General features: G+C 35.1%; 1 protein-coding gene across 1 annotated transcript; it reads left to right on the top strand.

Moving 5' to 3' along the window:
* Positions 1-3757: 3757 nt before the first annotated feature.
* Positions 3758-8979, top strand: LOC125776614 (uncharacterized). Its single transcript, XM_049449954.1, has 2 exons — positions 3758-7038; positions 7201-8979. The coding sequence occupies exon 1, from the start codon at positions 3758-3760 to the stop codon at positions 6203-6205; it is 2448 nt and encodes an 815-aa protein (XP_049305911.1). The 3' UTR covers positions 6206-7038; positions 7201-8979.
* The last annotated feature ends 8052 nt before the right edge of the window (positions 8980-17031 follow it).

Genomic DNA, 17031 nt, shown 5'->3' with positions numbered 1-17031 from the left:
GCGCATAGAAACGCATTCAACAACTACAAAGAAATACTAGAAACATGTAATTGGCCAACACTAAAAAAAGATACGGAGAAAGTAGCAAGAAATTGCACCAACTGTACTGAAAGTAAATACGAGAGAAATCAAGTCAAGCAACTATTAGACAAAACACCAACACCAAATATACCCGGAACATCTATACAAGCAGCCATATTTTATATTAACAGCAGCAACTTCTATCATGCATAGACAGACATACGAAATACGCATACTTTCGCAAGCTCGACAGTAAACGGCATTTCCACGAAATATTTGAAGAGGTACTATGCCAAGTATTCCCGAACTGCACCGAAGTAATGACAGATAACGAAAGTATATTCGTAGGTATAGGCACAACAGCGATGCTTGACGAACTACATATTAAGCATACAAAGACCGCGAACAATCATTCGACATCGAAAACTCGAGCTTCGCTTATTAGCGTCAGATTCTTTTGAGGGCCACTACCGCTCACAACTGAATCTTCCTCCTTCTCCCCCAAATTACTCCAACCGGTGTGGGGGGGTTTTAGTCGGTAGGCGCATCAAGCGAATCCGACACTACCCGCCAGGGTGTCTTTAGAAGATTTCCCCCCACATCTCTTCAAAAAAAAAAAAAAAAATTCGACATCGAACGCACAAGTTGAACGTTTGCACTCCACAATTCTAGAAATTGCGAGAACTTTAGCTGAAGATAAAAAAACAACAACATAGGAACAAATATTTCCTGCAATAAAAGAATATAATGAACAATACATTAAATGACCAAAAGGAAACCAATAAACTTATTGTTTAACAAGAATACAGATGAACCTGTGAAGGAAAACATCGAAGACAGTCAACAGCGAATGCTAGAATATCACAACAGGAAAAGGATATTAAAGGAATATACACCAGGACAAACAATTTACGAAAAAACAAATCGACGCGAAAAATATAACAAAAGGTATATAAAACATATTATGAAAGAAAATACAGTGATCACAACAAAAAATAAAGTCATACATAAAGATAATATTAGAAATGTACCGAATAATCATAATGACGCTCCTGTTAAAGGAAGCACTCGCGATACAAATAACTAACGTAAAGGACAAAAAATATTTATTAACAGAAACATATCCTACGTACACTTACGACAAATCAGACTATTTATTTCATATGGTAAATTTAACAGAAATATTAAAACATTACGATGCATTATGCGATTCGGTTCAAGGAAACAAAGGTTTAGCTAAAGAAACGGCTATAATAAACAGAATAGAAGACAAATCAGTTGTTAATCAGAAGGAAACCTAGGAGTATAAATTTTTTAGGCTCAATAGTTAGCTTTGTTACCGGAGTACCAGACCATTATGATGTTATTGAAATTAAAGAAAAAATAAATGACTATAAACTTTGCAAAGAATAAAAATTTCTACTCTGCATCAATAAATTTAGAGGATATCGAAAAAATAATTAAAACCGAAGGATCTGATATACCCGTAATAAATTTAATGGAATACTCAGATATTCATGTACATATCGTCACCTGAAATGCAAATTAACGTAACAACATTTTCGGAAATTTACAGTGGCATGAACGAAACACGAAATAAAATGGAATATGAGTGAAAAAAATTTTAATATTGGTTAAAACTGGTTTATATCTGAGGGCAGAACCTGGAAATGTTGGACCTATGCAATATTATGTACGTAATTTGAAGTAGTGAAGCGTAAGCGTAGTAGTGAAGCCCTCAATTTCGAATTTTTTGATGATACGTTATTTTGCATTTCAGGTGACGATATGTAGAATTGGAGATACCTTTATTGTTGTATATAAATATCTATTCATACCAAATGAACACATCCCTGCGTTGTCCTCCTAACTCGTCTAAATACGGATTAGAGGACAATGCAAAAAACACCCAACAGCGCCAACATCACAGCGAAGAACCCAAAAAACAGAATAACACAATGAAATAAATCAGCAAAGCGGACGGACACATTCAGGCGCCAAAGCAGCAGCAATATTTTATTTGGCACACCGGCAAACTCACGTCGATCACCCCGACATTTTGGTCCTTCGAGCCGAATTGTCCGCCTAATAAAATAAACCCACCCAATTAATCATCGTTTGGAACAGGATTTCGGATCATCAAGATTTGTGCACATACATATTTTCATCCACCCAATTAACCGTATTTTGGATCCTCCGAATTAATTTTTACCCACCCAATTAACTACTCAACTACTTAATCAGCAAACACATAAGTGGAAAAAATTGTAAGTACCCAAACTCAAATTTGTTTAAAATATAATAATATACATGAATTAGTGCAAATCGGAATAAAACGGCAGAGTGAAACAAGAACAAAATTAATATTCTATTCCAAAGTAAATCTTTTGCTTAACTGGTATTAAGCACAAAGTATTTGCTAACTTTGTTATCGCCATATTCCGCTTTGCACCTTACCCGTTGACATACATACATACGCATATAATTTTTGAGAGCCAAGTAGCGTTGCTTTGGCACCCACCCGTACCTACGCGTACATACATATGCTTTATTGCTTTACCCGCTCAACTAACAACGAACTAACGTTGACTGCAAGTGCAGTGTGAGCAAGCAAAAAACAGACCCGGTAGGAAAAATTTCAAAAGACCCTGTTCAGATTTCTGAACAGTTCTTAACGGCTACAATTGTAAATGACATAAATCTGTATAGAAACGGATCTCATATGTCAAATATTTATATGCATTATCGCTAACACATAAAAATACAGTCATAAATATAAATATGTACAAATACCCATTTCGGGTATTGTTTATGTTACATGGTATAGGCTTGTTTTCAAGTGCACATGCACATTTGTATTCAATTGCCTAAATACATATCTTAAGTCAATATGTTATCTTAAGTAAATATCTTTGTTTGCTAATTGTTGAGTGCATAAGTATTGTATATAAATGCATACGTGCCTCATATAAATGTATTATATGTATCTCTATGCGTTGTTTATGTATTTGCTTTGTACTGCCTCAACACTGGCGAAGATAAGCCTGTTCAATATATTTGAACAGGCATATTGATTAGAGACTGTAATATTTAATGCATGCAATGTAAAGGAACGGAAATGATCCTAAACTATTAAAAGATAAGAAATAGTATGTATGCCGTTGAGAACACTTATGTTTAAGATATGTGTACATACTTCGTTATGTACAGTAGATTAGTACTAAGATTGGTGTATGTACTCTGCATGTGGTGCATACACAAATTAGGATAAGAAATTTTATAAATAAAGGAGCTCTGGGCAACCAGGGCTGAGTATATATTTACATTCCGAACCAAACGCGTCTTATTTTTAAACATTGGTGAGCCCGTAGTTTTAAAACACGCGAGTGAGTATTTAAAAAAAAAAGTAAAGGAAGTTCTAAAAGTGTGTTTTTATAAAAAAAAAGAAAATTCTAAAAGTTTGTCTTTATAAAAACAAAAAAAAAAAAAAAAAAATTTGTGAAAAGTGAAAAGTGGTGTTTGAAAAAGTGCATTTAAAAAGAAAAAATAATAATAATAATAATATATATATATACATACATATATTATTAATAATAAAAAAAAAAAAAAACCAAGTGAATTAAAAAAAAAAAAATTTTTTTTCAAATTTACAGCTTTCTACGAGTATCAAGGTTTCTTACCTTTTTCATTTTTTTATATTCATTATATATTTTTATATTCATATATTTTTGGTAAAATGGAGAACCAAATTAAATTAGCAGAAGAACTGCAAAAACTTCATTTTAAGTCCATGAGTATGGATATAAATGAAGATTTAGAAAATTTGGAAAAACTCCTAGATAGTTTGGCCAAAAAATGGTCAGAGTTTCAACGAAACCATTTAGAATTGTCCAAAGATCCCAAAAATAAAAAAGATAATTATTTTAAAAGTGACGTAGAAGGGTCGGTAGGCACGCTTTATTTGACAGCGCACGCCAAGTTAAGCGATTTGATCGCTATTATTAAAGAAAATAGTGCTCCCAGGAAAATGGAATGCCTTCCAAATCCTGGTTTAGTTCGCAGGCTTCAATTCTTATTAACAGAATTAGAAAAGAATATTGAAGACTGCGAATTAAACGAAATATGCTCTCTAGACAGCATAGAGAGACTAATAGAAAAAACTCGTGATACTGTGCTTGAATTTATTAGCCAGCACGAAAATGATGAGTTAACGAGTAAATTCTATGATTTAAGAAATAGATTTTACAAACTTAAATTAAAATCCATTAGCAAAAAAAATGCTACTAATTTTACGCTGCCTCAAGTAGACATTCCCATCTTTTCAGGAGATTACGCTCAGTGGCAAACATTTAAAGAATTGTTTGAGCAACTCGTAGTCTCTCAAAATGTTTCAAACACATATAAAATGTGTATTTTAAAAACAAAATTAAGAGGATCGGCTGCAAGTTGTATTACAAATTTGCCTTCAACCTCGACTAATTTTTCAGTTGCCTGGAACCTTCTTAATGAAAAATTTACGAATAAAAGGTTACTCGCAAACACTTATTTCAAACAAATTTTAGAAGCACCAGTAGTGACTGAGACTGCTTTTAGTGTACGAAAATTTCAAGAAAAAATTTCTGAAAGTACACAAGCATTGGAAAGTCTCAGTTTGTCTGCTGATAATTTGTTGCAAGCTTTATTAAATTATACGCTTGTGCAAAAATTGGACAACAATTTAAGACTTAGGTATGAAAATTCCCTTAAAAACCCTAAGGAAATACCTACCTTAAATTCACTACAATCGTTTCTGATTCATGAAGGGAATGCACTAGAAGCAGCACAAGCTTCAAAAACATCACCAAAATTTCAAAATGCAGAATTTAAATGCATAATGGGATGTAATAACTCTCACAATATATTTTATTGTCATAAATTTAAAGCCCTTTCTACACAGGACAAATGGGATGCAGTAATTAAACACAAATTATGCACCAAATGTCTTAAAACAGGGCACAATATAAAAGAATGTAAAGGCGAAAGTTGCCTCACTTGTAAAGGAAACCATCATTTATGGCTTCATAAAGATAAAACTTCTAAAGCGAAAAGCACAATCATTAAAAATACGAAAAATGATAAATTAAAAAATGATTCTAAACATGTCCTGCTAACCACAGCAATTGTTGGTATAAAAGGTCGTGATGGAAGAATAATAAAGGCACGTGCTTTATTAGATAGTGGGTCTCAAGTTCACCTTATAACCAAAGAACTAAAAAATAAATTAAAACTTCCTTCCAAGAGAGAATCTATGACCATTGAAGGAGTTGGTCAAAACAAGACAAATACAAATGAAAGAGTTAATCTTCATTTAAAGTCATTAAAAGATCCTTTCGAAACAAATTTAGACACTATGGTTGTAGAAAAGATTGTGTCGAATGTGCCCACAGAACACATAAAAGTAAAAAAAATTCCAGAGAATATAAAACTGGCCGACCCTTCATTTGGTGTTCCGGGTAAAATTGACTTACTTTTAGGTGCGGACATATTCTTTGATTTCTTAAAAGAAGAGAAATTATCAATCGAAAATGTTAATTACAAACTGCAGAACAGTGTGTTTGGGTGGTTGATATACGGATCAACTAACATAAGCTCCAAATTAGCTCACTGTGGTGTGGTAACATATTTCGATGAAAAACTAGATAATCAACTTAAAAAGTTTTGGGAAATAGAATCAATTGAAAATAAATGTGTTAATCAAACTAAAGAAGAAACACATTGTGAAGAGCATTTTATTAATAATTTTAAAATTTCTGTAGATGGTAAATTTACTGTAGCTCTTCCATTCAAAAAAGAAAATATAAACTTAGGTGACTCTTCTTTACAAGCAAAAAGAAGATTTCTTTCTCTGGAGAAAAAGCTTAAAAATAATGAAATTGTGAGAGAGCAGTATAAACAATTTATGAAGGAATACATAAGGTTGGGCCATACGGAGGAAATAAAAAATGTTAATTTGTTTAAATCGAAATATTATTTACCACACCATTGCGTACTGAAACCAGATAGTACAACTACTAAATTAATAGTCGTTTTTGATGCATCCTGTAAAACAGACAAGAATGTTTCCTTGAATTCAATAATGCATTCTGGGCCTAAGTTGCAAGAAAACTTATTTAATATTTTGCTGAGATTTAGAAAACATATGTAGGTATGTCTTCACAGCAGACATTGAGAAAATGTTCAGGCAAATATGGATTCGCCCAGAGGATGAAAAATATCAATTAATCTATTGGCGCGATGAAGATAATGAAATACTGCGAACATATACTCTTAAAACAGTTACGTATGGTACTGCAGCTGCACCTTATTTAGCAGTTAAATGTTTGCAGAAAATTACAGAAATGGAGAGGAATAATTATCCAGAAGTAGCAGAAATTATCAATGTAGATTTTTATATGGATGATCTCATGACAGGAGGAGATAATCTAGATGATGTCAAGTTAATCCAGGACAATATCAAAATAATTTTCAGAAAATATGGATTCAACCTTAGAAAATGGTGTTCCAACAACATTGAACTTCTAAAAAACATTCCTCTTGAAGACAGAGAAAATCAACTTGACTTGAACAAGGAAAATAACAACGAAGTTAAAGCATTAGGTGTCACTTGGACTCCATTCGACGACTACTTTCGTATAACTTGCAATTGGAAGTGCAACGACAAAATTACTAAAAGGACCATTCTTTCAGACGTTTCCAAATTATTCGACCCATTGGTCTTTGTAAATACCGTCACAGTTACTTCTAAAATTTTATTACAAGAAATGTGGAAATCAAAAACTGATTGGGATGAAAAGCCGTAACAGGAAATAGTGGACACTTGGTTAAAAATCAAAGATGAGCTTCCATTGTTAAATCAAATACGAATATCCAGACGTATTTTATGCAATGAACCGGTGAATATTGAGTTACATGGTTTTTGTGATGCTTCGATGAAAGCGTATGGGGCCGTACTTTATGCAAAATCTGAAAACCAAACAGGTGAAACTTATGTAAATATACTTGCAGCCAAATCACGAGTCGCGCCAATAAAGATAATAACATTGCCGCGGCTTGAACTATGTGCGGTTGTCCTCTTAGTAGAATTAGTACAAAAAATTTTAGAAAGTTTTAAATTTAAATGTTCTATTTACTTTTATACAGATTCCACAATAGTATTGAATTGGTTACAGCTAGATCCTGGACGTTTACAGATATTTGTGTCGAATAGAGTAAATTTCATACAAACCAACACCAACATGAATAATTGGAGGCATATCGGCTCAAAAGACAATCCGGCTGATATTATTTCTAGAGGAGTGACACCAAGCGAACTTATCACCAGCAAACTATGGTTTAGAGGACCGGAAATTATTTATACAAATAATTATAAAATCCAACAAAAGGTAAACAATGATAATTTAATTATTCCAGAGATAAAGAAATCCAAGATTGTTATGATTCTTACCGAAAAACAAACAATTCTAATGAATATAAACCATAAAAATAGTTTCGAATTTCTACAAAACGTTATAGCTAACATATTTAAATTTATAGATATCATAAGGAAAAAACCATTAATGAATCCAATTTTTTATAAACGACAAGCATTAAATTATGTAGTTTGTCAAATACTAAAACAAATACTTTGATCTAGAACCAAAACTAATCAATTAAAACAAACGAATTCCAAAAAATTCCAAACTGGCCACTTTAGCTCCAATTGTAGATACTAATAATATTATAAGCACCCTATACTTCTCCCTTATGAAGATGAAATTGTTCGTTTATTAGTAAATCATATACATGTTAAACATCTACACATTGGACCACAGGGTTTACTAGCAATAACCAGGCAAAAGTTTTGGATTTTAAGAGGTAGACAATTAGCAAGCAAAGTTGTAAATAAATGTTATAGATGCTTTAAAGCAAACCCTCGCCCCCTTCATCAGTTAATGGGAAACTTACCACGAGATAGATTAATAGGGACGCGTCCATTTTATATAGTAGGAATGGGCTTCCTAGGTCCAATTAGGATACATCATAAAATACGTGGAAAAAAGGCTAATAAAGCTTATGTCTGTGTCTTCGGGTGCTTTTCTACGAAGGCAGTACACTTAGAAGTAGTATCAGATCTTTCTTCAGCAGCCTTTATAGGTGCCTTAAAACGATTTATTTCTAGGAGAAGTTTCCCATACAAAATCTATTCAGATAATGGGACCAATTTTATTGGAGCAGCCAATAGCCTTCGCGAAGTCTTTAAATTATTTCAGAAAGACTCTCATAAAGCAAAATTATCAGAATTTTGTAATCAAAGAGAAATAACCTGGATAAATATACCAGCAAGATCTCCACATGTAGGAGGACTTTGGGAAGCGGCTGTTAAATCAGTTAAAAAACATTTTTTCCGAGTAGTTGAAGGTGTAATGACTTTTGAAGAAATGTCCTATCGAAGAAAAAACAAGAGATGATCCGATTGAGGTAAATGATAATATACCAAGGCGGTCGACTCGGATAAAAAATAAAAACTTAATCTTAACATTATTAAACTTACTTATAGTTTTACCATCTGTAAAATGCTTAAATATAAGTTATTTTAAGAATAGTTCTGGAGTATTTTTGGAACAAAGAGGGCCTGTTGGGTTGACTAGAACAGCGTGGGATATAATTGTCCACATCGATCTTCTTCAATACTCGGTTGAAAAGCAGCAAATTTCAAATTCGTTGAAATATTTAAAGGACTCAACTATATTTAAAGAGGATAAAGTGAACGAAGTGGCTCAGCAGCTGCACAACAAGTATTTAGAGATTGAACAGCTGCACGACATCATTGCGTTCACGGGGAGGAGGATGCAACGGAGGACAAGGTCAGTGTTACCCTTTATAGGGTCATTGTACCACTCCTTGTTTGGACTGATGGATGAAGAGCATGCAGAAGTTCTTACGCAAAAAATAGAGAAGGCTAAGGAGAACGAAAACTACTTGCTGGGATTGTTGCGAAATCAATCTTCAGTGGAAGACGTTACCTTAGATGTTTTAAAACGTCAAAATCAAGCTTACTGGGACAACTTCAAAATAATGAACGACTCAATTTTTTCAATGAGTTCCATTCTCGATGAGCAAATGAAAAGGGAGTTATTTATTGAAACAGCCACCAAACTAAGCACAACAATGGAGACCTTTGAAATGCTTCAAAGAGATATTATAAGCGTCCTTTGGAACTCTAGAGGTAACTTCATGGAAAAGTTGTTGCCGATAAAAAAGTTTTAAGCCCAAATAAAATTAATTTCGAATAATCTTGACCCGAATTTGCGGCTTCCGGATACTGACCCCTTTGAACTCGGACATATAGCCACCACAACAGCCAAAGTTACTAAAGATTTTATATTGTTTTATATAAAAATACCTTTAGTTACCAAAACAGAACTCCATATGTACACAATATACCCATACCCCACAATACATGACGGGTATTTCGTCAGCATTAAGGAAACAAATCGTCAGATTATTTTCAACGAAAATAAAACGGTTTTCTATAGCATGACTGATGAATTGTTGTACAGATGTCAACGTATGGTGAAAATGACAATATGTCCACAAGTGCATCCTATCTTTAACGTAGGACATATGCAGACTTGTGAGATGTCATTATTAATAAATAAAACAGGCATACCACTTTACTGTGAAGTTAATATTATGCCTACGCAAGAGTTTTGGTTACAGCTCTCCTCACCTAACACATGGATATTTTCAATGCCATCAAAGATAGAGGCCAAAACTAGCTGCAATGGTAGTAATCAAACTACCATCCTAGACGGACAAGGCATCATAACTTTCGACACCAATTGCGTTTTGAGGACGGAGAGCGTAAACCTTTGGGCATACAATCTCAAAAGTTCCGGAATTAAGTTTGAAATACCAGGAACTAACCTCACAACACATCTCCCTCCCCTAAAACATTTTAAGCTAAAAGGATCCATACAGGCATTCAAGATACCTGACATTCTGCGACCAACTACCATTTGGGGATTTCCACTGGACTTAGAATGGCATCATATGGTACATTACGGCATGAATACCACTAACCTAATCCTGTTAATTGCTGGTGGTGTAATCTTAACAATAATCCTACGACGCATCTGCATCGCAGCAAGGAACGTATATCCCATAGGAGGATATATATTTAGAAATTAATTAATAATATTAGCAACTGAAAATTATATCAAACATTTAAAAAGTATACAATAAAAATAGTTTATATTAGAAAAATTTTAACGAGTTCGATCCGCCAATCTTGTAATTAAAAAATGTAATTAACATGCCCAAAATTTATAAATACTTGAATTATTTTGAAGTGTGAACACTTCAACGTGGGCAGTATGTTCAGATTTCTGAACAGTTCTTAACGGCTACAATTGTAAATGAGATAAATCTGTATAGAAACGGATCTCATATGTCAAATATTTATATGCATTATCGCTAACACATAAAAATACAGTCATAAATATAAATATGTACAAATACCCATTTCGGGTATTGTTTATGTTACATGGTATAGGCTTGTTTTCAAGTGCACATGCACATTTGTATTCAATTGCCATATCTTAAGTCAATATGTTATCTTAAGTAAATATCTTTGTTTGCTAATTGTTGAGTGCATAAGTATTGCATATAAATGCATACGTGCCTCATATAAATGTATTATATGTATCTCTATGCGTTGTTTATGTATTTGCTTTGTACTGCCTCAACACTGGCGAAGATAAGCCTGTTCAATATATTTGAACAGGCATATTGATTAGAGACTGTAATATTTAATGCATGCAATGTAAAGGAACGGAAATGATCCTAAACTATTAAAAGATAAGAAATAGTATGTATGCCGTTGAGAACACTTATGTTTAAGATATGTGTACATACTTCGTTATGTACAGTAGATTGGTACTAAGATTGGTGTATGTACTCTGCATGTGGTGCATACACAAATTAGGATAAGAAATTTTATAAATAAAGGAGCTCTGGGCAACCAGGGCTGAGTACATATTTACATTCCGAACCAAACGCGTCTTTTTAAACAGACCCATTAGGAAATTTTTCATTCGTCGGAATTTCACCCATTATATTTTGCGGTACAAAATATACACATCGAACAAAAAAGTAAAGTCGTTGCTTATTAATTTATTAAAATTCAAACTTAAATAAAGAAATATTTTCAATATTTTATTCAAATTTATTATTTGTTTTATTTCAATTTAATTCGTCTTCGTAAACCCGCTTAAGTGAATTTTTAATAATAATGGAAGAGTTTAAATTTTATATGTCCGATTTGTTCGAATACATTGAGGAACATTACGATACCCAACCCGAAGATGAGTCAATTTATACCCTAGAAATAAAAAGGGTTGAACTCAACGCGATATATGACAAGGCAAACAAGTCGTACGATGCCTTTCGTAGAACCCCACAAAAACCCGGTGAAACTATTGATTTTGCAAAAATCAAAGAAAAATTTAAAAAAGGTCATCAATTATATTTAAAATGTTTAGGATCCATTAATCAAGCTATTGATGATCTCAAGACCCCAACTCCAACAATAAAAGAACGAGTTTCAGAGGAATATACATCGCGGGACATAGGACCCTCAATTCATATACCCTCTTGTGATTCCGAGATATGTTTATTGCTATATACGTAAACAATCACAAAATCAAAATTGATTCAAAAGACCCGAGGAGAAGCAAGAGCAATTGTTAAAAATGCACCCTTAACAAATGATGGTTTCCTGATGGCATGGAGAGACCTGATATCCCAATAGGAGAACAAACGAGTTCAGATCAACGCGCAATTGAAAATTTTATTCAATCTACCCCAAGCAACCCAAGAAAGGGGAAGCGCGATTAAACACCTTCAGAGGACCGTCAACAATTGTCTCACAAATCTGCACAACGTGTACATAGACACCAGTAGCTGGGACCCCATCTTAATCTTCTTATGCGGATTGAAACTACCCAAAACCCTACTTCATCAATTCGAGGACACCCTAGAAGACAACTCGGAAATACCATCCTGGAAAACATTCGACGCGTTTCTCACTCATCGATATAAATCTGTGGAAGCAGTCGGAAATCTAAAGATGCGTTTTTTTTCTCATCAACCCTATTCAGGATAAAACGTCGTATACTAAAAGAGAAGTACTGTCGATTATAGCAAAATTGTTCGACCCAGCTGGTTGGCTCAGCCCCTTTGTAGTCACCGTAAAAATAATAATGCAACAGATCTGGCTGGATAAATCTGATTGGGATGAATGTCTGAAACCCTTAACCCTCCATCGGTGGAAAAGATTCATAAAGGACTATGATTCCTTAAATCTCATTGAAATTCCTCGATGGACCCACTTTTCGACATCGGCGATCATCAATTTTCATGGATTCTCTGACGCATCTGAAAAGGCCTACGCAGCAGCCCTATATATCAGTGTTTCTACAAACGTAAATACCTGGACAACCCTTTTGGTATCCAAGACTCGTGTGGCCCCAATAAAAACTAGAACATTACCAAGGGTAGAACTTTGCGGGGCTGTTCTTCTGGCAAATATAGTGGATGCGACTCTATCCCAACTAAACATGACCCAATACCGTACTCACCTTTGGACGGATTCCACAATTGTGCTTTCATGGCTTAGCAAACCCCCATGTACATGGACAACCTTTGTATCCCACCGAATTGCCACAATCGCAGAAAAGGTTGGAACCAAAAATTGGACTCACGTCGAAAGTCAAGACAACCCGGCAGATCTAGCTGCTCGCGGAAGCACACCTCTGGAAATGGTTAATAATAACCTCTGGTGGCACGGACCCCAATGGCTAACACTCGACCCAATACACTGGCCAGTTACCAAAATATCAAGCGATACAAAACTGGAACTCCGGCCAATCAGAACCTTCGTGAACACAACACAAGAGGATATCCTGGATAGATTCTCATCCTTACCCAAAGCCATTCGAGTTGTAGCATATTTGTTCCGATTCTGTTCGAATGCGTCACCCAATAAAACACAACAGTCATACACGACGTTGGAAATAACTCCAGAGGAGTTCAACACTACCCGCACGAAGCTAATTATTTTATCCCAAAAGAAGTATTTCAAAGAAGAGTATGAAGCCTTAACCTAGAAAACCAGCATACCCAAAAAAAGTACAATTTTGACACTAAACCCTTTAATCGATCCCAAAGGAATAATGCGAGTTAATGGTCGGTTGAGCAATTCAGCGGCATTATCATACAACGAGCGTTATCCGATTATATTACCCTATAGCAGCCGATTAGCCAAACTACTCACCCACTTTACCCATCTAATAACCCTTCATGGCGGCAACCAGCTAGTCTTACGACTTATGCGTTCGGAATTTTGGATGCCGAAGCTGAAAACCCTCATCAAGTCTACCATTCATCAGTGCAAAGCTTGCACAAAAAGCGCAACACTACTCAGATTATGGCAGCACTACCCGCAGAACGTACCACCTTAACCCGTCCATTCACAGCAACAGGAATCGATTTCGCCGGTCCCTATGACATAAAAAATTACACCGGCAGAGCATGTCTGATCACAAAAGGTTATGTATGCGTATTTGTTTGTTTTGCAACCAAAATCCCGCCGATCTCTATTCGGACAATGGTACTAATTTCGTTGGAGCGTCTAAACTTTTAATTAAAGATCGGCGAGAATTCATGAAGTCATTGAAAACTCAACTAACGACTAGTGAAGCACATCAAAACATCAACTGGCACTTTAATCCTCCAGGAGCTCCACACATGGGTAAACTCTGGGAAGCAGGAGTGAAAAGTTTAAAGAGCCACTTGAAAAAGATGTCTCAGAACCAGCCAGAAATTCACTTTCGAAGAACTAGCTACCCTTTTAACCCGAATCGAAAGTTGCTTGAATTCTCGCCCTTTAAGCCCATTAAGTGAAGACCCAACAAATTTAGAACCTTTAACTCCACTTAACTTTAACTTAGAACCTTAACCCCTTTATTAATCCCAGCAGAACCCAACTTAGAAGATGCACATCTAAGCACCGCACAAAGATGGCAAAAACTGAAGATACTCTATCAACACTTCTGCAAACGATGGAAAGAAGAATATTTGAAAGAACTCCACAAAAGATATAAGTGGAAATACCCTCAACGCAACATAGACGTTGACGATATGGTAGTTATACGTCAAGAAACTCTACCCCCAAATGAGTGGAGACTTGGTCGCATCGAAAAAACATATCTCTGTGCAGACAATAAAGCAAGAATAGTTGACATTCGTACCTCTCAGGGAATAATTACCCGCCCAATAACCAAAATAGTCACTTTACCAAATAATTAATCTTATTTCCTTATAGTGACATGGCCCCTTTCCACCATTCGAGAGGAGCGTGGAAATACGCATCGCACGGCCCGACGTACCATCAGCCTTTCCCCTATTCGGGAAGAACGAGGAAGTACCCATCGCACGGCTCGGCGTGCTATCAGCCGTCCATCAAAACGAAACACAAACACGTCGCCTGTGGATTGTGTAAAAAAGACCTTAGACTGGTAACATGTTCAAAATTCACCAAAATGAACATCAACGAAAAGTTTGACGCAGTTAATAAATACAAGTACTGTGTCAATTGCTTGGTCAGATCGCATTCTACCCAAAAGTGCACAAGTAAAAAACGATGTGCCACGTGTAACGGGGAACACCATTCAACCCTACATGGACACCCCAGGCTATTCTGCAAAGAGCAAAAGAAAACAGCAAAAGGCGGAGAACGATTACATAGACAAGAAGTTCTACCCACGTTACTGGCCAAGCCGACCCAACAGTCCTGGTTAAGGTTAAACACGATGGCAAATGGAACAAAATACGAGACATAATCAACCCGACCCGTCAGAGCTGGTTCAGAGATTGAGGTTACCGAAAACGTACCTCGACTCCCATTGCATAGGCAAAGTCGTCATAGGATCATTAACTGATTCCGACTGGCATGTCGAAGTTAACTGCCTATTGACGCATGATTAACCGACCCGACCCTATAATCGTGACTTAAGTGGCGAAACCATTAAGAAATTCGACCACTTAGTCCTTGCCGACCCTACATTTTGGAAAGACTACAAAATCATGTTGGAACTGGGAGCTGACATCTACCCAAGATTGATGAAACCCGGCTTATTCAACCCCGATAACAGCACCGTGATCGCACAAAACACCGCACTCGGTTGGACTTTAACCGGTGCTTGTGCGATTTAAACCCCAAGTATACCTCCAACCCGTTCATAACATTACTCATTTACCCAAATCAAAATAGACACTGCAAGGCGGCCGGGATGTTCATACCAAATGAACACATCCCTGCATTGTCCTCCTAACTCGTCTAAATACGAATTAGAGGACAATGCAAAAAACACCCAACAGCGCCAACATAACAGCGAAGAACCCAACAAACAGAAAAACACAATGAAATAAATCAGCAAAGCGGACGGACACAGTCAGGCGCCAAAGCAGCAGCAACAATATCAGCAGCAATAACAACCACAGCAGCATCAGCAGTATTAACAGCAGCAGAATCATATCAACGCGGGAAAAATTAACCACATCAGGTTTTATATAATAACTGTATTTATATTATAAATAACCCTTAAGCCGTATTATTGTATAAACTCATACACAAATATACAATTGTACATACTAACCTACTCAAATTATATATTACACACCCACAAATACACACATCCGAATTGTTACCCGATTTCTAATAGTTTTTATTTTATTTGGCACACCGGCAAACTCACGTCGATCACCTCGACAGTATCCAATAATCAAAGAAAAATGTGAAACTTACGAAATTACCCCAATATCATATGAACACGGAAAGATAGAATTAGACTCAAAAATTGCCAAATGTGCTAATGGAATGAAACGAATTAATAAATGTAAAAATATTTTGTCGAAATACATATGCAAAGAAGAAAAACCAGATAAGTGTACAATACCTATATTACTAATTTTGCAATCACAATGTAATGTTATAGAAGAAAATAATGAGGAAATAAAAAAAATTAGCGAAGGAAATATATTAATAAATGGAAAAAAATAATGTTAACAACAAAACATATGAAGGAACATATTTAGTTCAATTTGATAAAACAATTGAAATTAATAATAATAAATACCATATTCAAGATGAAGAAATAAAAAAGTATATTTTAGCGCACGGACAAGAAGATATAAAAATATTAGAAATTATGTCCACAAATACGAAATATCAATTCAGTAACATACAAAAATTACACAAATTTTTAATCCCGTATGAAGAGCATCCTAGGTACCCAATATTTGGATCCCAATAGCAGCCAATATTTCAGTTATCTCAATAAAAATTACTGAGCGCCCTTTTGTGACGTCACACATTTTCCAATTTTATGGATTTATTAAAAAAAAGGTTATTCTATTTATTCTTATATTTATTGAATAATCTTTAATAAAATCAACATTTACAACGAATGACTAGTCCAGAAATAATAGATACTTAAATATGCTAATTAAAAATACAAAACTTAATCACCTTGTGTCCACGGACTTTTCACCCACTCCTTATCATTTACTACTGGTTAATCAGGTACTTCATTTTCGTTCTGAATTTGGATGTCAGGAACATCTTTCGTATCAAAATCGTCTTCTTCCATCCATAAAGCATCGTCATCATTCATTAAACAGAGAATCTCTCGGGCACGTCCAGCCGCAATTCTTTGAGGACGAATTTTCGCGATAGGTAACAGCTCTTGTTTTTTATGTGATTGTTTGTGTTGATTGGTGGCTTAATATGAAGAAAAATATAGGCCACATATGCTACACGATCTTTTAAACAAGTATGACTCGACACTAGGGCATTAACTATCATATGGAACTTGTTTTAGATGGGATGATGCTTGGAGATTTAATAATATCTGTAGTAATAATGGAGCA

The sequence above is a fragment of the Bactrocera dorsalis genome, chromosome 2 (genome assembly GCF_023373825.1).
Source record: "Bactrocera dorsalis isolate Fly_Bdor chromosome 2, ASM2337382v1, whole genome shotgun sequence".
Lineage (NCBI taxonomy): Eukaryota > Metazoa > Arthropoda > Insecta > Diptera > Tephritidae > Bactrocera > Bactrocera dorsalis.
Note: the sequence above shows the minus strand (reverse complement) of the source record. Positions and strands in the feature narration are given on the sequence as shown.

Coding starts and splice junctions, on each gene's coding strand:
- LOC125776614 (XM_049449954.1), top strand. CDS start 3,758: ATGGAGAACCAAATTAAATTAGCAGAAGAACTGCAAAAACTTCATTTT.